This window comes from Ostrinia nubilalis, chromosome 7 (assembly GCF_963855985.1).
Source record: "Ostrinia nubilalis chromosome 7, ilOstNubi1.1, whole genome shotgun sequence".
NCBI classification, from domain to species: domain Eukaryota; kingdom Metazoa; phylum Arthropoda; class Insecta; order Lepidoptera; family Crambidae; genus Ostrinia; species Ostrinia nubilalis.
In genome coordinates, this window is record NC_087094.1 from 16079432 (window position 1) to 16105764 (window position 26333).

General features: G+C 38.0%; 2 protein-coding genes and 1 long non-coding RNA gene across 3 annotated transcripts; 1 reads left to right on the forward strand and 2 right to left on the reverse strand.

Annotated features, from left to right (window-relative positions):
- Window positions 1–10594: 10594 nt before the first annotated feature.
- On the reverse strand, window positions 10595–11161 carry LOC135073658 (uncharacterized). The gene is made up of 2 exons (XR_010257676.1): window positions 11053–11161; window positions 10595–10877 (listed from the first exon to the last, which is right to left on the reverse strand). It is a non-coding gene; the product is annotated as an uncharacterized LOC135073658 (long non-coding RNA).
- A 175-nt stretch (window positions 11162–11336) lies between these two features.
- On the forward strand, window positions 11337–20394 carry LOC135073659 (fork head domain transcription factor slp1-like). The gene is made up of 4 exons (XM_063967814.1): window positions 11337–11712; window positions 17928–18159; window positions 18513–18588; window positions 19437–20394. The coding sequence occupies exons 1-4, from the start codon at window positions 11426–11428 to the stop codon at window positions 19499–19501; spliced, it is 660 nt and encodes a 219-aa protein (XP_063823884.1). The 5' UTR covers window positions 11337–11425; the 3' UTR covers window positions 19502–20394.
- A 910-nt stretch (window positions 20395–21304) lies between these two features.
- On the reverse strand, window positions 21305–24376 carry LOC135073451 (solute carrier family 22 member 1-like). The gene is made up of 3 exons (XM_063967633.1): window positions 24021–24376; window positions 21809–22216; window positions 21305–21506 (listed from the first exon to the last, which is right to left on the reverse strand). The coding sequence occupies exons 1-3, from the start codon at window positions 24362–24364 to the stop codon at window positions 21305–21307; spliced, it is 954 nt and encodes a 317-aa protein (XP_063823703.1). The 5' UTR covers window positions 24365–24376.
- Window positions 24377–26333: the final 1957 nt, after the last annotated feature.

Consider the following 26333-nt stretch of genomic DNA (forward strand, 5'->3'; position numbering starts at 1 on the left):
ATTAAGCTTTGGTCTCTAGCTAACTGCTCCCACACAAACGATAACCACAGCATGCATAATATTATAACGTATTAATACCTAATGTTTGTTTATGCATAAAAAAAGTTAACAAAGTAAGAAGTAGGTGTTAAATAAAGTTAAATAGGATTCTATTGAGACAGTCTTTGGCTGAGTTGCACCATCTTATTGTAACAAAGACATAAGTCAAAAATCTGTCAAACTCCATACAAAAAACACCGGTTATTGCTGCGGTTAAAATAAGGTGGGTGCAACTCAGCCTTATTTGGAGTTGGGGTCTATGAAATTATTTTAGATTTTGCTTTAGGTAGGACTGTGTTTACTAATCAGAGATTGACCGACCATTAAACCATGGGTTAATCGAATTTGGTGGAACTTTCACTTGACAACGAATTTACCGGGGGTTAGCGTGGAGGGCGGAATGCCCTGGGGTCGCTTTTTTTACATGCCGGGACTAAACTATTTTACAATATATTTACTTATTAAGTAATAAAACGCTTTAATCCTCTAGATAGCAATAAATGAGTAATTTACCTACACAAGCCGTAATTTTCAGCTTTTAGAACATGGTGTTTATAAATGTTAGTTTGTTAGACATTATGCTACTAAGTCTATACTTCTATACTAATATAATATTGTAAATGCGAAAGTAACTCTGTCTGTCTGTCTTGCTTTCACGCTTAAACCACTGAACCGATTTTGATGATAGATATAGAGATAGTTTGAGTTCCGGAAAGGACATAGGATAGTTTTTATCCCGGATTTTGAAACAGGGAGTCGCGATAAAGTTTTTCTGTGACAGACAAAATTCGACGAAGCCGCGGGCGGAATGATAGTGGTCTATATGTCATACGTTATAGCATAGGAAAGATTTATTGACTAGATCACTTGTTATGTGTACCTGGGAGGGAATTATTTAAATCTAGTATCTTCAGATGGAAAGAGTTTAACTATGGAAGCGTTGTTGTTCTTCAACCCTAATTGGTTAACAAGAGACTAACAAAAAAAAATCTTGCATTAACAAGTCTGATTCACATCATATTTAATTAAAACCAACATGTTGACTGAAAATTTCCCAGCTTTTAATAATGTCTGCCACACAACTGTAAATTAACAATTCAAGCTCAAACTTTTGCGCTGCCCAAAAAAGTATGACTAATTCAGTGAACCAAAACACATTTTGTTCCAAGCGGTTTCAATTAAGTCCGACAGCAGCATTTTGGATTTCATCTATGTCCTGTTTGTATGAACACAGTATGATCGGCGGTAAGCAAATTAACAGTCACACATCTATATGTGTAATACAGATGACTGCTTGTGAACCTAAACACCTTCAGATCTTATTTGGTTATAACAGGAGCGAATATGCAACTACTATACAGCCTACGTTCTGTCGACTGTTCACGCGTACACGTACAATCACAATCAAATCAGAATATACATTTTCGTAGCAAAACCACCCCTATTGCAGCTACGTTAGAAGCCACAGTGTCAAGCTTGATGTGCCGTACACTGGGGTTAATCAACAGGAATGTGTCAGTGCGCGGAGGCGATGGGCCCCCCGGTCAGATCGACATAAGCTGCATGATTCCCTCCGAGGTGTGCTCGTGACGTATGTAGTTCGACACGGTCGATATCAGTCTCTATTTTACCTGTGCAGCTCAGTAAATGAAGTTAAATAACTAATGTACATAACATTTGTGAGAAGATTCACATATTTGGCTAATTAGACACAAGTATTAAGGTTTTATCAAAAGACTGCGAAATAATCTTGCCATCATCAGTGAGGTAAAAGCATACACACGTACTGATTTCTAAAATGTTTTTACTTGCGGCCCGCCCTGGCTTCGTACGAGTAGACTGGTATTAAACACAATATAAATTAAACAAAAATGCCTATGTTCATTCAGAAAACAATTTGGATTCTAATGGTAAAATATTTTTTCAAATCGGTGCAGTAATTTCGTTCTTTATAATATTAGTATAGATAGACTAATACTAGAGTATTTTGTCCTTGTGCTTTTGATGGCGATCATTAGTATCTTACAGTTTTGTTCCTAACGTGCGATATGAAAGCGCTTATTTACAAAACTGTGATATCTAAACTAGCTGTATCTGATCCAGTCCAACTGGAGTGGCACTGGAGATTAATTCTGGCCAGCATCTGCATCTAATGGATGCCGGCGCTCCGGCCACTTGTCGTCGAGCACAGCTCCGTTACTAATGGCCTCGTGAAAACTTTATGAATTGACTGACTAGTTGCAAGATACAAGTGATGATTTGACGTTTATATGTATTGGAGAGACATCTGTATCTTTGAATGCATCGCAGCCGTCTATCAAATTTGTATAATACCTACCTTCAGTCAGAGTTAGAGAGTTCACTCATAGACGAACGACATGATTAACGACTACGCTTAGCGTCCTTCGGGTCCAATATAACAACGGTTTCAGGGTGCTGTTGGGCTTGCCTCGCTTCTGCAGTGCTTCGGACATGTTTGCTAAGTCGCATACTGACGGCTTCTTTGCTGTCCTACGCAAGAAGACTGCCTCGTTGCTCAGTAGGATACGGGCGAGCCCCAACAGTATCCTGAAGACCGTCGCGGGGAGGTACGAGTCTCCCATTATCCGACATTTCCTTCGGCTACTTCTTAGCGAACGGGTTGGATAATTAGTGGTACCTATAATAATTATAATAAATAAATTACTAACATAGTTGTATAAGGCACCCATTTACTAACCATGTGGATCATTGTTAACTTTAAATGAATAAATTGAATTGAATTATGTCGGCGATACATAGTAGTTATGTAGGCGACGGTCAGCGACCTATTCACACCTAATCATGTCATGACAGCGAAAAGCGCGAGTCGGAGACTAAAGTCGCTGACGGTCGCCTACCACTATCGCAAGCAGTCGCCGACATAATGTCGCTCATCTGTGAGCTCTCTTAGAGGAAAAGCTCTTATCAAACACCTGGAAAAGTACAACAGCACATCATACTATCCTTTTTTTGCAAATTCGCTTGTATTACAACTGAATAAGGCCCCATTACCTTGACGTGCTGTAGTATGTAGATACGAGTACATCCATAATCCATCTGTATCTGGTCGGCAGTCCATCTAGTTAGTGTGATTACATTATGCAGGCTGAGCCACTGTCCGCACAAAGGTCCGCTAAGTGTACCGCTTATACCTAGGCGACCGATCTCAAGCAGAAATTCAATTATATGCAGCAAGTCCACAGGGATCTAAGTACATCAGCTGGATATGGCATGAGTCTTATTAATATTTAAAAAAGGTTGATTCCCGATTTAATTTGTTGAAAACGTTCCACTGAGTTTGTCATGAAAAGAGATAACACTTTCCTGACATCTGATCAAAGAGATAACACTTCCATGACGTTGTAAGATGATGATGACTGTACATTTTTTAAGTTACTGAATTTTCTATGTCTTCTGCTGATCATACACATCCCTAAGTCTCTCTACTTCTTGGGCGCTTGAACGACCTGTTCAATAGCTCTTGGACAGGCGGTCGTTTTGACATATACGATTTTTTTCTTATGTTAAAATTACACCACGTTTGTATCGTTATCTAGCTGTAATATCGCTCAAAATCTTTTGAGGGTCAGTAAATTATAATTATGCGTTAATTCAAAAAGGCATATCCAGCAGCTTACATCTGCAATAGCAACGTCTTGCTCCAACCTGGCGAGATTGTTCAACATTCACGGGTGCAGTAATCCACACTACAGCCCGTCTTAGTCCCAGTACAGTACGTCTTGTATACACTACAGCTAGGTAGATGCAGATGATGCACCAGCAACGTTGAAACAAGCGCAGCTGTTGTCGGATGCAGACTGTCACACAAACTGATTTTGTGTTGGGATTGTGATGCTTTTGCTTGGGTATACATTTATGTATTTTTTCATGAAGTCACAGATATTTAAGAATATTGTTTACTATGCCGTTCTATGCCGAAAATAAGTAGATGAAGGGCCGCTATGTATGGAACATTTTAAATATACTCGTATATAGTTTGTGCTGATTCTCACATTGGTAAGGCAATTACAGTTTTGAAAAAGTGGATAGTTAATAACTATTTATGCTTTAGGTTTAGGTGATAGCTTAAACGTGATTTTTTTGTGCTTGTGACAAAATTTGGTTATGTGTAAGTCGACCAGAATCATTAAATTATCACTTGCTCACAATTACGTAGCTAAGATTCTTTTCTGTCTACAGTCAGCACATCAGACTATTTATATTTTTTCGCCAAATAGCACTTACAACATCTAACTAAGTAAGATGCCAATGTGGCTAGCTTTTACAAACTTCAACTTTGAGCAACATTCCGTGTATCGTCTTTCCATCACTAAAACCACACACTACTCTTGTAAAACTCGCCGCCTTCGAATTCGTAGATCCAAATAGCTCATAGCAAGTATACTAACGGAACAACTAACTAATTCCAGCTAAAGTAAACCGTACGAATCAGTCGGTCAGGGATAGTTAGCATTATTGACTATCAGAGTATGGACTAGAGTGTATCTAGCGAACTAACATCGGGAAACTTAGTGCGTTTACCTTGCAACTGATTTCTGTGCATGTTCTGATGTACACCGAATAGTTGAAACTGCTCAAAATCTCAGATCTCTACGGTTTTAGTAATCCTACTAATATTATAAATGCGAACGTTTGTATGGATCTCTGGATGTTTGTTACTCTTTCACGCAAAAACTACTGAACGGACTTTGATGAAACTTTACAGTATTATTTTTTATAACCCAGATTAACATAGGCTATCATTTATGCCGATTTGTGACACTATAAATTTCACGCGGGTGTAGCCGCGGGAAAAAGCTAGTAATGTAATATTTTTATAGCGTTTTTCAAAACCGCAGAACACTGTTTTGTTTTTCATACTAATAAAACGTGCTCGGGTACTTACTGAGTGCACAATGTTACTTTATGGCAAAATGCCTGTCGATTTACGACAGTGTTTGCAAGTTTGTTTTAGTATATTGGCGCGAAATGTGTTTAAGATGTATGCGTGACTGTGAGAAAATAGTAGAGCACTATGGGCCACACTTCCAGCTACCTATGTATTTCCGGTCATGTCGTCTTGTTCTATCGCAAAGAATCGCCATTTGATGTGAGCGAGAGAAAAAACGGAAATAAGTTTTCAGTGGATTTAAGATTATGTCTTTTTGTAAATGAATTCTGTTTCCATTCGTTGAAAGGCAAGAAAGAACTCAATGGTGTACCAATTAATAAGTGGTCTAAGTTATGAAGCACTCGAACGGTTCCCCGCCTGCATATAATGGATCCTGCGATATAAAGCCACTCGTCCTAAAGAGGCTGATGCTGCCTTCAGTACACTAGCTTGACTTGCCAACCCTTAACCAATGTTAGTTTTGAACGGTATCTTCTATAGTAGGTTTTATATTATCCTACCTATATTTTTTCTTTGATATTATTTCATCCATCTCTGTTTATTATTTTTCTGTGAGCACTCCTTTCTAATAGGTATAAGCTTAGGCACAGACCACCGACTTTTAGCTGACCGATTGTTGGTTCGGGCTGTTAATCAGTATGGAGATGTATGAAGTGCGCACATTACACCGATTTGGTATCGGCCGATTCTTTATACAAATTAAAATCGGGCCCAACTATCGGCCAGCTAAAAGTGCGTGGTCTGCACCTGGCTTGCTAGTATCTTACATTTCCAGTTAGGTATCGATAACCTTTTATCGATATCTGTAACAAAATTACATTACGTTTGTACCTAAATAAAACTTATTTCTTTTTTTTTGTCACATAATGAATACCTTCAGAGCCATCATACATGTGCAATGTGCATTCTATGCGTACCTTCTCTTTACATAGGTGACTTGGCACCTATCAATGGCACCAACCGGTTATTATGGAATTCATTGGGGAGATCTATGGTCAGCAGTGGACGTTCTGTGGCTGAAATGATGATGATGTATGGCAGGCAAGTCAACTCGCTCACAGACCAGCTTTACCAAACGGACCCCAGTTTATTACATTTCGCGGGCATCGGCCGGTAAATGGTAAATAATTGCATTCGGATACACGAGCGAACGAGACTTCAATTAAATCGAACACTTTTAGAAACGGATCCGATTGCGAATCCATGCGATACCTACCGATGCTCGTGATCGAATTAAAATCGGTAAAATCGGTTACTGGCGCTCGTTTTGTTTTATGTCTGTTGTCTTTAATTGTTCGCAATCGATGTAGCTGTTTCGTCTCTGGACTTTGCATTTAAATTGTATTCATGGTTGAAGAAGGTTGGTGTTAGTAAATTATGTTACAAATGGTTTTGTAACATAAGTTTTAATGGCAGGTTCTTAGATCCTAAGTTCTGTCCCTGAAAAATACTTAGTCGGGTCATAAGTTCTGTCACATGTTTATAGTGAAATAATTGATACTAAATTTGTTTTTACGGTAATCATTTATATACCAATAGAAAGGTATTCAAACAAAGATTTTATGCTTATAAAAATTATTTAAAATTTTTCTCGCAATTATGAATACAAGGGTTCAAACTGCGCGGTCAGTGGTCTCTAGAAACACGAGCGAGTTTCGTATCAATATCGGCGGCTGGTTTAATACAGGATGCCTTGAGGGACTCCAAATCAGTATGAGACATAGAGCAGGCCTTCCTCTCCAAATGTTGCCATATTTTGTAATCCAAAGTATTAGAGTCTGGACTGGATGATGGCCAGACTTCGTGCCGGCTGAGGTCAATTTTACGCCTTACGAGCGGGTTTAGCGCGCTTTCGCTCTATGAGCTGGCTCAGAATCCTGCTGGAACTCCCAGTGTCTGTTATTGGGCATGATATGTGAAAAAGGTTCTATAAGCTTTGTGAGAACTGAATTTTGATACAGAATGGCATTCGTTTTTATGCCTTTCATGCAAAAAATATCTCAAAAATGCCCAAATTTGAGACATGTTACCAAACCTTGAGTGACGATAAAAGCTGGCCTAGCTGGACAGCCTAAATTAAGCCGGTGCTTCTTCATTGATGTACGCATCCAACTTACCATTTTGTTTTTTTGTAACTCTCCTCCATGGTAAATAACAACATTTGAAAAATTTTATTCAAGGTACTTTTTTCCCGCGTACCGCTTAAGCAAAACGTGGGATTTCTTCAATCTCAAGTCTTTTAAACGCGTATCCAAGTAATTTTTGATTTTTATTCAAATAGTTTGAAGCCTTTAGTCTTGATCAATACCAATTTCATCCTGGTTCTGCTTAAGCCTACCTCCAGGGCAGGCAAAGTCTGCTAACGCATGGGATTTTTTTCAGATCGCGCCTTCGCAGCTTTTAACGCTGCTGGAGTCCTAACCGTGCAAGAACAATTACTTTTGTTTTGTGTCTTCTACACTTAAATCTTCATTATATCGTTTGATGAAACGATAAACGTAAAATTAATATTTAATTCAATTTTTTCAGCTCATCGAAAATCTGCTTTCGCGCGTAACCGCACCAATGCTGCGTGACAACTACTGTTCGGTCTTCTTTGTGCGTCCACTACATATTTAAAAACAAATAAAATTAAACGATGCACATTTTTAATTTTGTTAAATATTCTAAATTCTAATTCAATAAATATTTTTGAGACCTTCATTCAAAATTCAAAAGTTATGATCATGTGACAGAACTTATGACCAGACTAGGTATAGGTAATTTTGAAAATAATTTACAAAATTAATGGAACTGAGTTTGTGGCTTTTATAACATAAAAAAAAACGAAGATTTCACGTAGTTTTACACAGCTGTGTGTACTTAATGATACGAGTATATTAATACAGACAAACATTACGTTTGTCCAAGCCAATTTTATACTTAACCATATTCACATTACCCGCTCCGTATCCATTATTAAGAACTCTATGTCTTCGCAATAAGGTCTACATCACACTCCCATTTACGTATTTCACTATACATTACACCAAAGGTGGGTATTACGTATAACAAATCAATCCGCATTTGTAACGAGACGCGCGAATCCGCGCCGGAGCTCGCAGATTGAAAAAGTAATTGAATTTAAAACGTACGCACGACCCGGCCAAGTGCGAGAGAGGGTTGATCACCTCGTGAACGTATTACGAATACTTAGAGCATTTTTTACAGTTTATTTAAAGTAAAACGTAACGTGTTCCTTTAAAATGCTAGTGACAATCATGGCCTGCATCCAGAAACTATAATACTGTGTAATCCGTAGGTAGAGCAGGTAAGTCACCAAGCAATCGGTCACATTGTGGTCCCCCCAAGCAGTTTTCGGTGTGAACTGTTTTCTTTACTTTAATTAACTTTAACTAACGTCAAAAATCTGTCAAACTTCATACAAACACACCGGTTATTGTTATAGTTACGGTTTAATTAAGTTGGTGCAACTCAGCCTTAGACATTCTTTTTAGGACTCTACATCAATGGATGCATTTAACTAAAAATTCGAGATTTGGTTTTCAGTTCTTCGACAAAACTTGCATTGTTACTTTATTATTACTCTAGTAAAGAAGCACCCTAACTCATCAGTTTAAGTTCTTCGCTTACATTTCAGCTAGGGTAATTAAATGGGCTTATTTTTGAACTTTTCCAAAAAAAATCCACCTGTGCAATACGAGCGCTCCCGGCGTCGTGCAACGGAACGCCAATGCATCGCGATAATTAAATTACAAGCCTGTTATTCGGCCTGTTAGTTCCCTTTTATGGAATATGACGTATGCAGAGTACGAGTAGTTACACCGTTTTATTGTGGAAGAAGAAAAAATTGAGTGTTTTAATGTATTTTTCTGATAATAAGGTATTATTAATTGTCATGAAGTTCAAGAAGTTTTTTGGCACAAAACATTAATTAGATTGTTACACTCTTTCTTTTTATTCGTTCGTTCATTTCAGCCAAATGACGTCCACTGCTGGATAAAGGCCTCCCCCAAGGTTTTCTATAATGAACGGTCCTGCGCGGCCCGCATCCAGGCTCTTCCCGCGACCTTTACCAGATCGTCGAGTGGCGACCACGGGCTGGAAGACATAGCGTGGGCAGGCCTCCTACTAGGTGGACTCTTCCTTTTTTTACATTGCTTAAAATGTTTCTTACCTTAAGCAAAAGAATTCTTACTCGGCTTGATCATATCGAATGACTTAGTAATAAGCAATTTTTTATTACTTATAGCACTTATCACAAATAGGTATATATACATAGTATACATCTCACACAGCGCCATCTAGCCCCAAAGTAAGCAATTAATATGCTTGTGTTATGAGTGCTAGCTTAACGGATATACTACTTATATACTTTTTTTTTAATATATACATATTATACATAGTAACACCCAGACCCGTCACACAAATTAAAATTCATCATTTCAATTTCTGCTCGGCCGGGAATCGAACCCGGGACCTCTCGGCATAGTAGGCCGTTCTGAACCACTACACCAAACGGCCGACCATGTTGCATTGCACCTTTGCTTTACCTACCTTCGTTACTTTCCATATTCAAATACAGACGATCAAATCCCGAGTTGAAAGTCCGATATGAAATCGATTCAAAATAAACATGTATCGGCGAAAACAATTATTTTAGGACAACAAAGCCCTCCCGTGTGTATCTGCCACTGTAAATATTTGCACGTATTATTTCTTTAAACAAAGCCGTATTTGTTTCAATCCTATTCTGTGTTGGATTATGAACTCGTATTAGTCTTAGAAACCAAAGGTTTTATTTATTTTCGGATCAAGTCACCTCGAAATAGCACAATGACTTCTATGATTACAACAGTCGATTTCTTATAGCATTTCCTTGGAGTAAAATAAAAAAAGATAAAAAAATAATCTTTAATCATTTAATTTTGATGAAATATTTTGATCAACATTAAAACAAACTTTTGGAAGAGGTTGCATGACAAAATGAATTTTACATTCAACTGTGCGTGTTTGTGGAAAGATTGAAAAGTATCGGGAATTTCATGTAAATCTGCATCGATAAATGATTTGTAGCAAGAAATATTTTATGACAAAAGTTTCATTCAAAAACCATTCCATGATATTCCTTCGTGATTAATTGCCGGCGAAAGATAATATTTATGCGTTTTGGTTTAAAGTATGTTTTCAATAATAACACAGTAACAATTTAGTAGCAGTTATATTTCGATATTTCAAAAATTAAACAATCAGGAATAATATTATCTCTTTCTTTCAGCTCATAGCATTGGCTTCTATTACAAAATTCTCTTTGAAAGTAACCTTGCTGCACCACTGGCACTTCACATGCATAAAACCTTTTTACTTCTCAATCCAAGTTCCAAAATAAAATTCCAGTGTTTTTATTTTTAAAATGTTGAACACCTATTCGCTGGGTGCGAAGTACTAGGTGGGGGGGACATAATCTATCGCAGCGCTCATGGTGGTCAAAAGTAGAAATAATGTTAGCTCTGTCATCAGATGTATCTGTCAATGGCAAAGCGATTCTACATAATACATTTTAATATCATTAATTAATCGCATGAAAAGGGTCCTACTGGGAACTTAAATAAAAGAGTGGACTGTATTTCGATAGGGCTGTTTTAATAGCCGTTTACAATTTGGAAATAACTAAACTATACAACGTGGTAGTACAAAAATGAGTCACAGTAGTTGTTGTGCACAGATGTTTGCCTTATGATGAGAGCGTGAATTATTGAACTCTGCCCTTGTTTTGTTCTTAATTCTTCTACATCTCGGACTTGTCCAGCCAATACCAACAACTTTCCTTTAAATACGGTTTGTGGTTGGAATTTGATATTGTAACTCTCACAAACCCGGTCTTCAAAACGATACTCATTTCGATCTGAAAACGATATTTAATTTATTACTAGCGATACAGAAACATTTAAATATATTTACTGTTATATAATGAAACCGTTAAAGTAGCTTTTTCTTTTTGTTTTACTGTAAAACTACAACTATAAATGAAGTAAACAAACCCTGACACAATCAAAATTAAACACACTTTTTGGACTTACCTCATTTGATTTGAATGACCAAAATGATTTCAAAACCTTTTTTCCACCCAAATCGTGGTATCACAACAATTTATTAGTTTAAAATATTTGTTATTTTTTCATTTCGATATTTTTTCACAAATATACGACCTAAATGTCAATGTGACAGGGCCCACAAAGTTGTGGACGCTAGTTGGCGCTGTAATCGTGCACGGAGCCAATACGACCTTACCCCATGCCACACAATCAACCTCTTTTGCACTATTTAATAAAAAAGATAGAGCGGTTCGCGATATCACTGGCTGACACGACAAGCGCGGCGCGCGTTCCCGATTCAAACGCGCCCAGTGCACCATCGACAGCGGACTGTCAAAACGTCATTGCACCCGTCAAAATGTCCGCGCCTGACAGGTCCAAGTGGAGGAGAAGAAAGTCTTCAAAATCCCCAGCGGAGGACGATAATGACTGCGCGAGCCTCGCGTGGCTCCTGAACTTTAGGTTGGACGAGTTTGTGAACGTGAAGGTGCCTGATGATGAGCCAGCGAAGAAGGAGCCGAAGATAATGGTGCCCGACGGCCCGCCCGCCCCGAAGAAGCCGCCCTACACCTACCCTGAGCTGATTGAGCGCGCCCTGAGGGAAAAGGGCGAGCTCACCGTATCAGCCATTTACCAGTGGATCTCGTGAGTTTTGTGGTTTTTATTTTAAACAAGTTCATTGTGATTTTGGTAGATTAGTAAACTGGAAGTAGAATAAGAATTATCTAGATTTGTTGATGGAATCTAGGTGGTTATGAAACATAAAGTAATCATGTTGGTTGCTAATTTTTCATGAACACATGAAAACAATAGCTTTTTAATATTATTTGTGTCCTATTAAAAACAAATAACTCGGTATGATGACAAAGAATGCAAAAGCTTCAAATTGCGTAATATTACCTCGTACAGAATGCGGCAAATCGTGCGTTATGAATTCACAATATTACCTATATTTTACAAATTCCTTTCAACATGAAGCCTGTCCTATTAAATCCATTGCTGCTCATAGTAATAAACCAAGCTAAGAACCACCAAAACATTATCAAAGGTTTCCAACAATTGAATAATAATTAAACTCCGATGGGAACCCAAGTGGATTTATTATGTTGTACCTATTCTCTTCAAGATTTTCTGACCACAATAGCTTTTTCGATACGATTGTTATAATAGAAAGAAGTATTCTCCGCTCAGCTTAATTACAGAGATCGGTATATCGGCGAACAAAGGGCCACAATCAATCAACTCAAACTGGAAAATATCGTTCATTACAATAACAATAAGGTACGGTCAGTGAAGTAGACCACAGTGTGCCCTTCAGAAGCTTTGGCAGTAAATAAGATCTATTCGGGCTCTTTCATACTAAGAAAAACTAGAAATATGTCCAGGTAAAGGATATTTATCTGAGATACATATTCAGAGTTATTTAATAGTTCACCAAAGTAAGTTCCAGTAGTATCAAAGTGTTTTATCCGATTAAGTATTGGGTTACCTATTTTTATGAGGACACGATTACATTAGTGATTTTATTCTGCCTGTTTATTATTGCCCACTATATTCTGGCAAAGTTTCTCACCAAGATAATGTTTTGGTAGATGGGTAAGTCTTGTGCGTGTATGTTCGTGGAATCGATAGACAAACATGATTTAGAATCTTCTCTACGAAACGCAAATAGAGCAGTCGAGCTACATTACGAAGTTTGTGACGTATACACGTAAAACTCGATTAGTGATACAGTTCTAATGTTAAAATCTATCTTAAACTAAAGGTGGGTTGCACCATCTTAGGCCCAGAACAGACGGTGAAACGCAACTGCAACGAAACTGCAACTTTGTGATGATTCTGATGAATGAAAGTGAAATTGAAAGTTTCAAACTGGTCGCATCATGTGTGGTCTCTCAACAGACGCTATGACAGAAACTTAGATGCAACTCAAAAGTAACTAGCAGTTGCAGTTTCGTTGCAGTTGCGTTTCACCGTCTGTTCTTGGCCTTACTTTAACTATAAAACACGTCAAAAATCTGTCAAACTCCATACAAAAACATCGGTTATCGTTATAGTTACGGCTCATGATAATACAATTATTAGGTACATTTGACTTGATAAACCTACGCTTTGAAAGAAAATTAAAAAGCGAACCGTAGAAACATCTCAGTTATTAACCTAACCGTACATGTCAAGGCGAAATGAAAATATTTCCAATAGCAAACTCTTTGCCGACGGTACAAAGAACGTACAATAGCATTTTCCGTGGCCATATCGAATTATGGCCACAAAGCATTCGGATATTGTGTGCCGGTGTCATTTGTCGATGGATGCTTTGTGTGGTGTAATTAGAGAATGTGAACCTCTTTTGTGGGGTAAGCGATTTGTTTCATTGCTTAATTTGGGGGATTGGCTTAAAGGGCGTGAGGAAAGGGTTAGCAGGTTTATTGGTCAGAACCGTGCTTTGTGCAAACAATAGATTGTAACTTTTCTAATAGGCAAAGGTCTGATAAATGAGAGTTTTTAAAAGAAATTGGTAAAAAATCTTGTTTATGTTGATCATAAGCGTGATTCTAGGGCCTGTATGAATATTCGTTCGTTCGTTCGTTTCAACCGAAAGACGTCCACTGCTGGACAAAGGCCTCCCCCAAGGATTTCCACAAAGACCGGTCCTGCGCTGCTCGCATCCAGGCACCTCCCGCGACCTTCACCAGATCGTCGGTCCACCTAGTGGGAGGCCTGCCCACGCTACGTCTTCCGGCTCGTGGTCGCCACTCAAGAACTTTCCTGCCCCAGCGGCCATCAGCCCTTCGAGCTATGTGCCCCGCCCACCCCGCCCCGTATGAATATTATTTATTTTTATTCCAACTGAATAGAGTTTTTAGCAAAATGAACTCAATATCCTACGACTTACTAGAAAGCACTTTTGCTTCATAGAACTTTTCAGACATTCTAGAATGTTTTCATCAGTTCTTAAAATCAGTTCAAGGTAAAATAACAAGTTTGAATTAAATTGCTTTCAGTTCTAACTTAGCTATATTACAAAAGTGGGTCAAGGATTTTTAAAACTTAAAAAAATTACCCTTGAATATCTTGATTAAGATATTTGATTGAGCTAATTTACGGTAAGTAATCGTTGCACTTGTTTATAGTGGCAACACTGTGCCACATAATGAATTAATGTGCAAATTTCCCACAGCCTAGGGACTTAAAATTGCAACAGTTAATTAAGTATGTGCAATCAATGAACTACAATAGCGAAAGTCAATATAAAATGTTTGTTTATAGGGCGAGTTTGAGCTTTGTTTGTAAATTTATAGAGCATTAGCTGCTTATACATAACTAGCTTTCCGCCCGCGGCTTCGCCCGCGTGGAATTTTTCGGTTTTTTATATGACCTATGACACTCAGCAATAATGTGGCTTTCTATTGGTGAAAGGAATTTTTAAAATCGGTTCAATAGATTCAATTTACGATTTGTATTGAATCATCGTTATCAATCAGTTGCATAATGTTTGCTGTTACCAGTTACAGAGTGTAGTACGGTAAACGTCAAAAATTTCGTGATACACAGTGGCCAAAAAGTTGACAACACAAGAGGTTGTATTATGAACTTTTTGGTTACTTTGGGAACTTTTTGGGTACGCTGACTGTACAAAGACTGTCTTATGAATCTTGGCAGCGAACTACCGTGCACTAATCGTCCAACCTCTTCAAACGGCTCGTTTACAAAGGACGTGTTATCGGAGTGTCAACAGCGGGATTGCGTTGGTTATCGCTGCGTGAACGCAGGGGCCGGTTATTAATTCATTATCGGTGCTCGTTACACGCATTACCGCGTTTGATTAGCACTACTTTGAGGGGGGAAATAAATAAATAAATCTTTATTGGCAACAAAAACACTTACATGCACAAACATTGTTGTGTTAGCAACTGCATTAGTCAAGGACTGAGTCGCAGTTGCTAGCGCCCACCTCATACAGGCTGACATTGCAGACTTAAAAGTATTTTTGTTTTAATTTTAGTCTTAATTTTAACTTCTATTTTATAAATTAAATAGTTAAGTTTACACATTATTTAGAAGTAGGTACCTAACTGAGTGTGTGTATAGTTCGTGCTGAGAGTGCAAGTTTCATTATGATTAGAGACTCGGCCGGTTATTAATTCATTATCGGTACTCGTTCATTACACGCATTAGCGCGTTTGATTAGCACTACTTTGAGGGGGGAAAGAAAATGAGTTGGATTTAAAAAAAAATCTTGAAAGCTGACAAGGCAGTGTGTTAGCAGTCAGTGATGTCATACTTTTGTCAGGACTCCTCAAACGGTCTGACCAGGTTCAAGTTCAAGCGTTTATTTGCCAAAAACACAGTAATAAAGGGTGACAATATTATAGTAGGATCATGTGTTTAGTCTGCTTGCAGACGTGAAAAAATTACACAATAATTCAATTTAATAAATGACGGGGAAAACAGGGTGGGGAGAGTAGACCAAATCTGTCATCTGATAAAATAGAGAGAGAGTCGTGCTCCTGCAGTGGAGATTAAATCACCTGATAATGATGAAACCTAATTTAAATCTCTTTAATTTGTTTGTAAATATACAGAAAATTACAAGTGTAATTACATTTCCTTCTTTAAGTAAACAATTATCCAATCAATACGGTATTGAACTGAACCAAATAACCAAACAAACAACAAACGAACGAGAACGTGTACAAACGGAACGCCAATAAATACCCAAATTAGGTAACGATAACCAATCACAACAAAAAGTAGCAATAACAAACCGGCGCTCGCCCCAAGCATCGAACAGGTGATAACGGGTAATCGCCCCAATTGAATGACGTAGGATACCTCTGCTACTCCGCTTGGGGTGGCCATGCTTTGGGATATACGAATAATAATACGATTTTTTTAAACTTGCAAATATGTTGTTTGTAGCAGTGCAATTTTTGAGTATCATTACTGATTATAATAACGTCACAATTTTTACATTAGGGTAGAAAAATTTAACAAACAGGTTATCATGCGTTGAAAAGGAATTACTGAGTTTGACCAGTCATGTGCCCCAAGATTTAATCATTCGACCTATTTAATTATCGATTTTAGACGACGCGTCTACTTATTTGTCTAAAATCAACGATAAGACGTATCGTGGTGCGCATTATAAACTAGAGATACCAACAGGCTCAAATTCTTCAATTACAGCGGCCTAGACAAGTTGCTCGCTTTTAGGGGTGATCTAGCTTGGTTGTTTACAAATCAATGGCCCAATCTAGCTTGGTTGTAGTACAAATTAATGGCCCAATCGAGAAGCCAAGTGCGGTTTGCCCTGCTAACCTCCTACGACTGTCTCCAACTATTATGTAGCCAAGACCGGTTTTGATTGCCCTGCTAACCTAACCTAGGAATCATGATGACGCATGCCATGCGCTATGCATCATGCAAAGGCCTTCACTGGTTGGTTTTTATTGGCGGTCAAGCTGTAGATCCTGGCTACATAGGAATTGCAGCGGTGGGAACGAGAGGTGGGAATAGTCCCGTAACCTAACCTAGGACTGTCTCCAACTATGATGTAAATATTGTCACCATAACCCTGGCGCGTGATCGTCGCGGTCGGGCGCGCATCGATCCCCCGTGCCAGCCGGAGACGAGCCCGCGGCCTGCTACAGTCCTACAGTACGCCACAACATCGTACGCAGATGTTGGGGGAGCCCCCACTTGTCTTAGTTTTTGTTGCTGAAGACAAGATTGAGGATTCAATATCTTTGAAGTCTGGCTGGTACACCGAAACATTGTCATGGCAGATGCCAGCGGATTTTATGTTTATATCTCTTTTCAGTCTAAAATATTGGTTGGTGGTTTGATACAGCCTGTTCTGGCTGTACTGGACTACAACTCCACTTTAAAGTATTGGATTTAGATTACGTACATAAATATACAAATAAATATGTATCTAACCCAGTAGTTTACTTTGGCAAGGTCAGCGGGATAGGTTAAAACATTTAAGTATTTTTTTATTTTTAACTCAACGCCTTTTCACATGCCCACAATCTTTTATAGAAAAAAATCCAGAGGACACGCGTCAATAGAACTGTTATGGTCATTTTACACCCTCTGTTGAAGTGAAGCCAAGTAAAGTGACTGTTTTTTCAGCTTCTAAAAACACGAGGTGTTTCAATAAGTTTGTTGGCGTTATTGTTTTCTCGTGAAATGAAAAAGAAAACGGTGTGAAACCTCGAAACTTTTATTTTGTGGAAGGGTAACAAGCTGTACCTTTTGTTCTTAAAATAGTTGACCCTCTTTACCTGTCTGCTTTATTTTTGTAATTACTGAACAATTAAAAATGTAAACCCTATTCTTAAAAAATAAACTGTGCTACTACATTTTCAGTGTTCTATTAAATGTCTACTTATTTCTGTTTGATGAAAAGAGACAATGTTTTAGAAAAATCTGTATAACGAATAAGATAGAACTCTTACTGAGTAATATTAGGTGAATAGAAAATAATTTAAGGGCTTCTCACAGCAATCCAATAAGGATCCAGTAATGCAGGATCCCACAAAACTTAACTGTCGTGTGAATACATATAATGTGTTTGAAATCTATATTTATAAAAGCGAAAGGTCACTGACTGATTGACTTACTCACTCATCACGAAATCTCAGAAACTACAAGTGCTAGGATTCTTTAAATTTTGCATGGGGGTTCCTTCTCTAGAACGTAGGTGCAAATTTACTATGAACAAATTTTACGAAACTCCACCCCTAAGGGGGTAAAACGGGATCCACGCGTACGAAGTCGCGGGCGGCCGCTAGTAGTTTCCTAAAGGAAAGATTGAAAAATAAACTATGTAATAAAACTCCGTCTTGTTTCAGTGATCGTTTCCCATACTACAAAGCGAACGACGAGCGCTGGAAGAACTCCGTCCGGCACAACCTGTCCATCAACCCCCACTTTCGGAAGGGGGCGCGTGCCCCCCAGGGGGCCGGCCACCTCTGGTCTCTCGCGGCTAATGCGATAGACCTCCTGCCTCTGAGGAACTGCACCTTCGAGGAGGAGAGGCCGATTGAGGGCGCTCAAGAAGCGAGGATCATCGCATGTCCAAAGGTAGATAAAGAATACTCGTTTTTCCATCATCTCTTTGAACCGTTTGTAAGAAATAAAAAGAATCCAAAACATTACTAGTAGTTCATTTTAGTCTCTTCTCTTTCAGTAGACAATAATTTAGATCATACTTCCACCACCCATCCAGACCAGACTGATGATAAATGTTTTTTGGGGACTAAGAATGATGTTTTGACAGCCAAGGTTTTCTTTATCATTATCATCATTTCAGCCATAGGACGTCTAGTGCTGAGTATGGGTCTTCCCTAATGATTTCTATATTGACCGGTTGGTAGAGGCCTGCATCCAGCGTCTTCCTGCTACCTTTATATTTGAGAATATTTTATCGTTTTCAGGTGATCGTGCTAGACGAGGCGGCCATCGCGGCAGCCAGCATCATCCCCGACCAAGACTTCTTCACAGGAGGTACAAGTAAGTCTGCATTATTTTGTAAACCTCAAAGCAAAAGTCTTAATTTAATGATACTTTATCTTTAGTCTAATTATCTTGTGTCATTTATGCAGCGCAAAAGACGCCTTTCATCATCATCATAATCTCAGCCATAGGACGTCCACTGCTGAACATAGGCTTCCCCCAATGCTTTCCATGTTGCCCGCTTGGTAGCGGCCTGCGTCCAGCGCCTTCCTGCTACCTTTATTATGTCGTCGGTCCACCTTGTGGATGGACGTCCCACATTGCGTTTTCCGGTACGCGGCCTCCACTCCAGAACCTTGCTGCCCCATCGGCCGTCAGTTCTGCGTACTATGTGCCCTGCCCATTGCCACTTCAGCTTGCTAATCCCTCGGGCAATGACGCCATTAAAGACGCCTTTGGATTACTCTTTTTGATTTCGTTCGTGTGTTTCAGCTAAATGACGTACACTGCTGGACAAAGGCCTACCACAAGGATTTCCATAACGACCGGTCATACGCTGCCCGCATATCTTCATCATCATCATACGCTTCCAAGTTCTCCCCGCGACTTTCACCAGATCGTTCGTCCACCTAGTGGGGGACATGCCCACACTTCGTCTTCATGTTGTTGTTACAACAAGTCTTAATATACCTAAAATATGAACTTCATTAAGTTTCACATTAGGGCGTTAGTAGCGTGACTGCAGCGCGGCAGCGGCGTTTTTATAATGAAATTTTCGACAGCGCGTCTGTCGCGCGTTTGTCGCGCTGCTATATCGCCTAAATGTGAAAGCGCTCTAAAAGCAGTCTTTTACAGGAGTATTTTTTAATGCGGTTTGCTTCTACAATTCCTATTCCATCTTCCAGTGTTCCTAAACCCGGTGTCGACGGAGCAGGTGGTGCGCGAGTGCGGGCTCATCACGGCGGACTAGCGCCATCTAGCGGCCGTGCCGTAGCTTGTAGAGACAACCCTGCATTGCAATTACGAAGGTAATCTAAGGGAATACGACTCAAATTTAAAGGGTTCTTGGTGAGGTGCATTGCCACAGACAATTATGAAGGTAATTTGCATGTGAACAAGATTCAAATTCAAACAGCTTTAAATTAGGCATTTGGGAATTACTACATTTAAAGAGAAATCAAAACGGGACTTAACTATAATAGTCATAATCAATTGGCAAATAAAGGAAAGGCTTTCTATAAGTATGTAGAAGATTGTTGAAATGGGTCAGTAAGAATAATACAATACATTTGTTTTTACATTAATAACGCTATAAATAATAAGCACAAATGGTATAGGAATTTGTTCACGATTTAAAAGAATCCATATTAGAATTTAACCTACGATTTAATTTAGGTAATTCATATATTTTTCTGCTAGTTCTGTTCCTATACAATAAACTAATTTGCCTAAAACAGTGGTTCTTAACCTTTAAGTCACGAGGGACCGTTTTACCAAATTTCTGTCTTGTCAGGGACCACTTTTTTTTTCAAAATCCTATGAAAGTGGAGGTCGATTTCTCGCCTACTGTGCGCCGTTTGCATTGTGTTGACTCGACTCATCACGTCACGTCACTTGTTTATTACGATGTCTTCGTGGACCACTTGGAATGCCTCCAGGGACCACCAGTGGTCCGCGGACCACCGGTTAAGAACCACTGGCCTAAAACATGGTGATGTAAGGGTTGTCTCTAAAAGTTTATAGAATAATAGCAATTAAATATAACATTACATTTATTAGAATAATTTTAGTGATCTCACTATACAAGCTAGCATGTATGTATTCATAAGATTTGTGTATTTGATATTAAATGTATGAAACTTATTTGCTTAGTTTAATTTAAAATCTTTAGTTACCTAGTGACCTAACCTTTCAGTTCGCCTAACTCATGCCTTATATTTTTCTGGTATAACCTGGTAAGGGTGGATTCGACCAAACAAGAGTAAATATTAATCTCAGAATAAATATTAATCTCAGAATAAATCGTCAGTTTTGACATATTTCCCATACTGAAACTGTCAATGTGCCAGTTATTATACCAGGAGTTATTCTCGGATAAAAGTTTGGTTGAATCGGGCCTAATTCTGTCAATTAAATATTTAATTATACCCGTGAAAATTGTGGAAAAATAACATAAATCAAAAAGCAATAACTCATGAAAATAAATTTGAAAAAGCTTTCACGCTATATTGTAAAGCTAAGTTATTAGTGGACAGTATAAAATAGAGTGAAAGCTTTTTCAAATTTATTTTCATGAGTTATTGCTTTTTGATTTATGTTATTTTTCCACAATTTTCACGGGTATAATTAAATATTTAATTGACAGAATTAGGCCCGATTCAACCAAACTTTTATCCGAGAATAACTCCTGGTATAATAACTGGCACATTGACAGTTTCAGTATGGGAAATATGTCAAAACTGACGATTTATTCTGAGATTAATATTTATTCTGAGATTAATATTTACTCTTGTTTGGTCGAATCCACCCTTACCAGGTTATACCAGAAAAATATAAGGCATGAGTTAGGCGAACTGAAAGGTTAGGTCACTAGGTAACTAAAGATTTTAAATTAAACTAAGCAAATAAGTTTCATACATTTAATATCAAATACACAAATCTTATGAATACATACATGCTAGCTTGTATAGTGAGATCACTAAAATTATTCTAATAAATGTAATGTTATATTTAATTGCTATTATTCTATAAACTTTTAGAGACAACCCTTACATCACCTTCTCCCGATGTATTGGGACACGCCATAATAGCCCATGCCGCACACGAAGTAGATGACTGACATGCACCCGAGGTTCAAAGTAAGTTTTTTGTGGTTGAATATTTGCCAGAACTTCACTTTGGTCCGCCGCTTCTGGCCCTGGCTTGCGTGATAGGCTTCGATTTCTTCTTTAATTGTTTCGCTCGAAAGCCTATTACTGCGAAAAGAAAATATTGGTGAAGTTATTAGTTCCGATAAAACCGACATGAATGCAGCTGACGGGGAAAACCTTTAATAATTATTGTGAAGTGGAAATGTGGTAGGTACTTTACTCATTTAATTGCGGTTTCTTGTGAAGGAAATGCTATAAAATGAATAATTTTTATTTTTTTCTACCAATTAAAGAATTATTCAGTGCTTGTTAGTTATACGACAGGTTATACTACTTTAGAAATAAATTATTAAGATTCTGAAGCAGTTAAATAGTTTAATAAGCAATAGCAGAAGATATTTACTTACAATTTGGATATCTTTTCCATCACAATCGCCGCCTCCTCCACTCTATCATTATCCATCAGCCATTTAGGAGACTCCATCACCAGCCACTTCATCGCCACGAAGAAGAATACCGGCACCGACAACGCCAGTTGGAAGTCGTCACAGTGCCTCAACAAGTACGATATCCCAGCTAAGGTCATATGGCTGATGTTGATCGGAATGTGGAACAAGGCAGTGACGGACTCCCGGTGTCTGACTCCGCAGAATTCGATGCAGAGGACGTAGGCAGTCACGATGGCTCCTCCGACGCCGATGCCCTCGATGCACCGCATGAAGATGAAGAGACCTTCCATGGGCATGACGCTGACGAGGCAACCAGAGATTGCCAAGATAAGGCAGCTGATTGTGAAGGAATTTAGGCGCCCGAATCTGAAAGGTAACATTAATTTTATTGTAATAATGGTTCCTTGTTCACGTTAGATTTTTTTAATTTTTTTAAAGTAGTACTTTAAGAGACATATTCGATTATCACCCTTTATCATACATTCAATATGTATAAATGTTATTGGCGAAGTATTAATAGGTAAAGTTGAGACTTAATAAAATTAGACTTTAAGGTCATTACTAAGTACTTATCTAAGAATTTAAGATTGATTCCATTATAATCAGTAAAGAGATCAAAAAGTCATTTTAGTAATGCTTTCATTAATTTACAAGACGTTGAGCTGGACACAAGTTGGACAGGACTAAATATTCAAATTAACTTTACAGTTCCCGAGCTACTTTAATCATAAAGACTTGAATAATTGAGGCAAAGATATAATAAATTCTACCCATTTCATCGTAGGTACTGAAATACTTTTTGTGGTAGCTTTTCATTAGTTGTGCTATTATTTTCGGGTGCGTGACAGTTTATATAAGTTTATATGATATAAATTCATTTCAATAACGTTCATATTGTATAATAAACGTATGTTATAATAACACTTGATATAATTTTTTAACATATAATGTTTACTTCATATAATAAATCATTTCTAATAATATCATTTCAGATACCAATCACAACGCATAAAGACATTTGATATAAACCTTACTTAATCTAAGACTCATTTGATGTAATTTTGTTTAATATAAATATTATTTCACATAACCATTACTTGTTATAAATATTATTTGTTATACTCTTTAATTGATATAATTTCTGATAGATATAACTTTAAGTAGGTATGTTCTTCTTTAGCTTGACTTATAAATGACTTTAGTGACAAAAACGAATCGCCGTAAAACCGACTCCACGTAGTCTTGTCTGCCCTACCCCTAGAGTGTAATTTAGAAGCGCGTAGGCACGGAGGGGCGAGGCGGCCCGCGGGGTGAGGAGCAGGTGGCTGGAAGCGAGGCGCCGCGGCTGAGGCTGGCCGGCGAAGCCGGCCAGCAAGCCGAAGACGCGGTGTCGAGCGAAAGCCATCTGCGACGATTAGCACGCGAGGGACCGCCAGAGCCCCGCAGTGCCGGAGCCGTGACAGAAGTCTCAAGTTTTTAGTCAAATTTGCATGCTGCATGCCTGCATGTATGCTTGCTTGCTTGGTTGCCTGCTTGCTTGCTTGCTTGCCTGCTTGCTTGCTTGCTTGCCTGCTTGCTTGCCTGCTTGCTAGCTTGCTTGCCTGCTTGCTTGCCTGCATGCTAGCTTGCTTGCTAGCTTGCTTGCTTGGTCGCTTGCTTGCTTGCTGCATGCAATGCTTATTATAACAAATGAACTTTATATAAAATTATTATTGTTATATGATTTAAGTTTTATAGGAAAAGAATTTTATCTCATTTGATTGTTCGACATTTTATTTTTATATGATTTGAATGTTATTTGTTTTAAATAGTATACATTGTAAGTTTTATAGAAAACATTCATTATATCAAACCATTTTATATCAGTTAATAGTTATTTGTCTTAAAATTATTCGTTTTAAAATTATATTATTCGTTTATTATAGTAAATAATTATTATATTAAACGATTTTATATAATTTGATGTTATATCCTCTAAGTATTATATGATATGTATTTATATCATACATTACACACCCATTATTTTCGAATTTCGAAATAAGGAAAAGGTATTACTTTAAGTACCTACACCTACTAGAATACAGATCCGAGTAATATTTATGTCTTTGCTTAAAGAACGAGTAGGATATTGCCCAAGTAATATAATTTATAGGTTTATGTAATAGCTTACTTGTCTGACAGAAATCCAAAGAGTAACGACCCAATGAGCGTTCCGACGTAAGAGATGCTATTCGAGAAGCTCACGAGCCACGTTTTATCGCACACCAAATTGAATTTAGTCTGCATCGTCTCAGAGAACACACTCCTATCCCAGGAAAGATATGGACAATATGGACAGCCGCCTTCACAGGAATACTTCATCGGAGGCGTCAAAAATATCAGGTTCAGTACATGCCAGAAAATGGGCAGTTTACTCAAGAATATCAAAAAGAAAAAGTAGTAATGATACGGCGTTATCACATTGAAATGCTTCTCTATCGGGTTATGCAACTTCAAAATTTTCCCTTTAGCCATTTTACCACGAAAATACCACTAAATACGAGTCGAAATAATCTCGTTGGTCGCGGAATCACGTCAGCGTATCGATTTTGCAGCGCGTCGCTATCGGCTTACTATAAATTTGAAAGTTTCAGCTTCCCAGAGGATATTATGTGTGTGAAGTGAAAATTTATATCGCATGTGTGAGGAGCTAAATAAATAATAAGTTGGGATTAGGTACCGACTTAAAGTTTGGTATAACATTCAGTTTAGAATTTGTTAGCTTCTGAGCACGTTATTTATGAAGATTTTTAAAACCTCAAAGTATACTCGTATTTGGGTTAAAATTAGCTCACTACAATTTAATTAGTTACATAATTGATTTATTTCTTTACTATTTTTAATTTATTAAATATGTTATTAAAAGTAATTGTTGATAACTTTCACGATGAATAAATTTCACCGACGATATCTCATCATCTTCAAAAGATCTTCAGGTTCGTAGCTACAAAACGTAATATCGCAATAATTTATATTACTTGGTATAATTGTAATATAAATTATTACAATTATACCAAGTTACATACTTAGTTGCCCTCGTCAAATCCCAACAATTCGTCGAGTAAATAGTTCAAAGCGAATCTAGCAACACAAGTTTACAAAACACGGCAAGTTCGTTTGCCTTCATTAACTGATTAATAATTGTAAAGTCAAAGTGTAGCTCAGAGTACAGACGATAGCACATCAGGGTATACATATTTGTTGCAATATAGCACTTATTACAAAGCTGTTAGAGACCCAATGTTAAATTTCATCTGCCTTAACTGTACTCTAAGGGTGAAATCTTCTTAGTGAACTTTGTTCGAGCGATGAACAAAGCGCGAAGTTGGAGGGTATTTATACAGACAGTTTTTGCCGCAATAGGTCTAGGTGGTTTTATGACGTCTGGAGTCTCGTGGTTTGAAAGCTGATCCTCTGAGGTAGGTACTGAGTTCGATTTCCAGAAGGGTTTAATTCAGCTAGGGACTGGAATTCGCTGCCTGCTGCTGTTTTTCCCGAAGACTATAATCCGGGCATTTTCAAGGCGAGAGTGAATAGGCACTTACAGGGCAGATATATACCATCCTAGACTGCATCCCACTTAACATCAGGTGCGGTTATGGTCAAATAACTGCCTTGTTATGCATAAAAAAAATTGTGATGAAAACCAAAATTAAAGGCGTTGCTTCTCAGGCTGGAAAATATATTAAGTAGATTGTCGTTGATCTACATTCAAAAAAGTTTTTGCTTGTGTTACGTTTAATCTAGTAACGAAACAGGCGCGGATCCAGTGTACGTTACTCCAGCTGGAAAGTAGCTCCTAGAGTGATATGAGTAGAACGTATAATTAGTTCCCAACATGGTGTAAATGTGCGCCGAATTAGAGATTAGTGCGTGCTGTCGTTTTGGTACAAAACGAAAAAAACGATTCCTGCTGGAGTAACGTTGTTCTAGCAGGAAAATTCTAAACGAATGATCGGAAAGAGAAAAACTGTGTACGAGCAGATAGCTTATATTTGTTCTATTATGTGAGCTGAAAATGTGATTTGTGCGTCTTCAGGATTTTGAGATATTGCATTTCCTGCCAGGGTAACGTTTTGCAGAATGCTCTATCTCAATAACCATTATATGTGCGCCTATAGAATAAACACACACGAGTAGCTCTTGATTTGTGCGTATATGTGAAAGAAACATGTTTATGAAAATATTTATAAATATCAAGTAATCGAGCTTTTTTCAAAATCCGAAAAAATCGTGTAGCGCCTGAATAACAAAACATACAAGCTCACTGAAAACTGTATTCGATCCTTCTTAATACGTATTATAACCATAAAAAGTTTCAAAAACGCACATTCATGGGTCATTGAATAATATCACTAAAAGTAAATACGACGGTGCTATAACTTTGACGTCAAAATACAAGAAATCAGCTACACCAAGATGAGCGGATGTCAACCTTATAATT

Coding starts and splice junctions, on each gene's coding strand:
- LOC135073659 (XM_063967814.1), top strand. CDS start 11,426: ATGTCCGCGCCTGACAGGTCCAAGTGGAGGAGAAGAAAGTCTTCAAAA. Junction 18,160..18,512: donor GGATCATCGCATGTCCAAAG/GTAGATAAAGAA, acceptor TATCGTTTTCAG/GTGATCGTGCTAGACGAGGC. Junction 18,589..19,436: donor CTTCTTCACAGGAGGTACAA/GTAAGTCTGCAT, acceptor TCCATCTTCCAG/TGTTCCTAAACCCGGTGTCG.
- LOC135073451 (XM_063967633.1), bottom strand. CDS start 24,364: ATGGCTAAAGGGAAAATTTTGAAGTTGCATAACCCGATAGAGAAGCAT. Junction 22,217..24,020: donor TTTGGATTTCTGTCAGACAA/GTAAGCTATTAC, acceptor GTTACCTTTCAG/ATTCGGGCGCCTAAATTCCT. Junction 21,507..21,808: donor ATGGAAAAGATATCCAAATT/GTAAGTAAATAT, acceptor TTCTTTTCGCAG/TAATAGGCTTTCGAGCGAAA.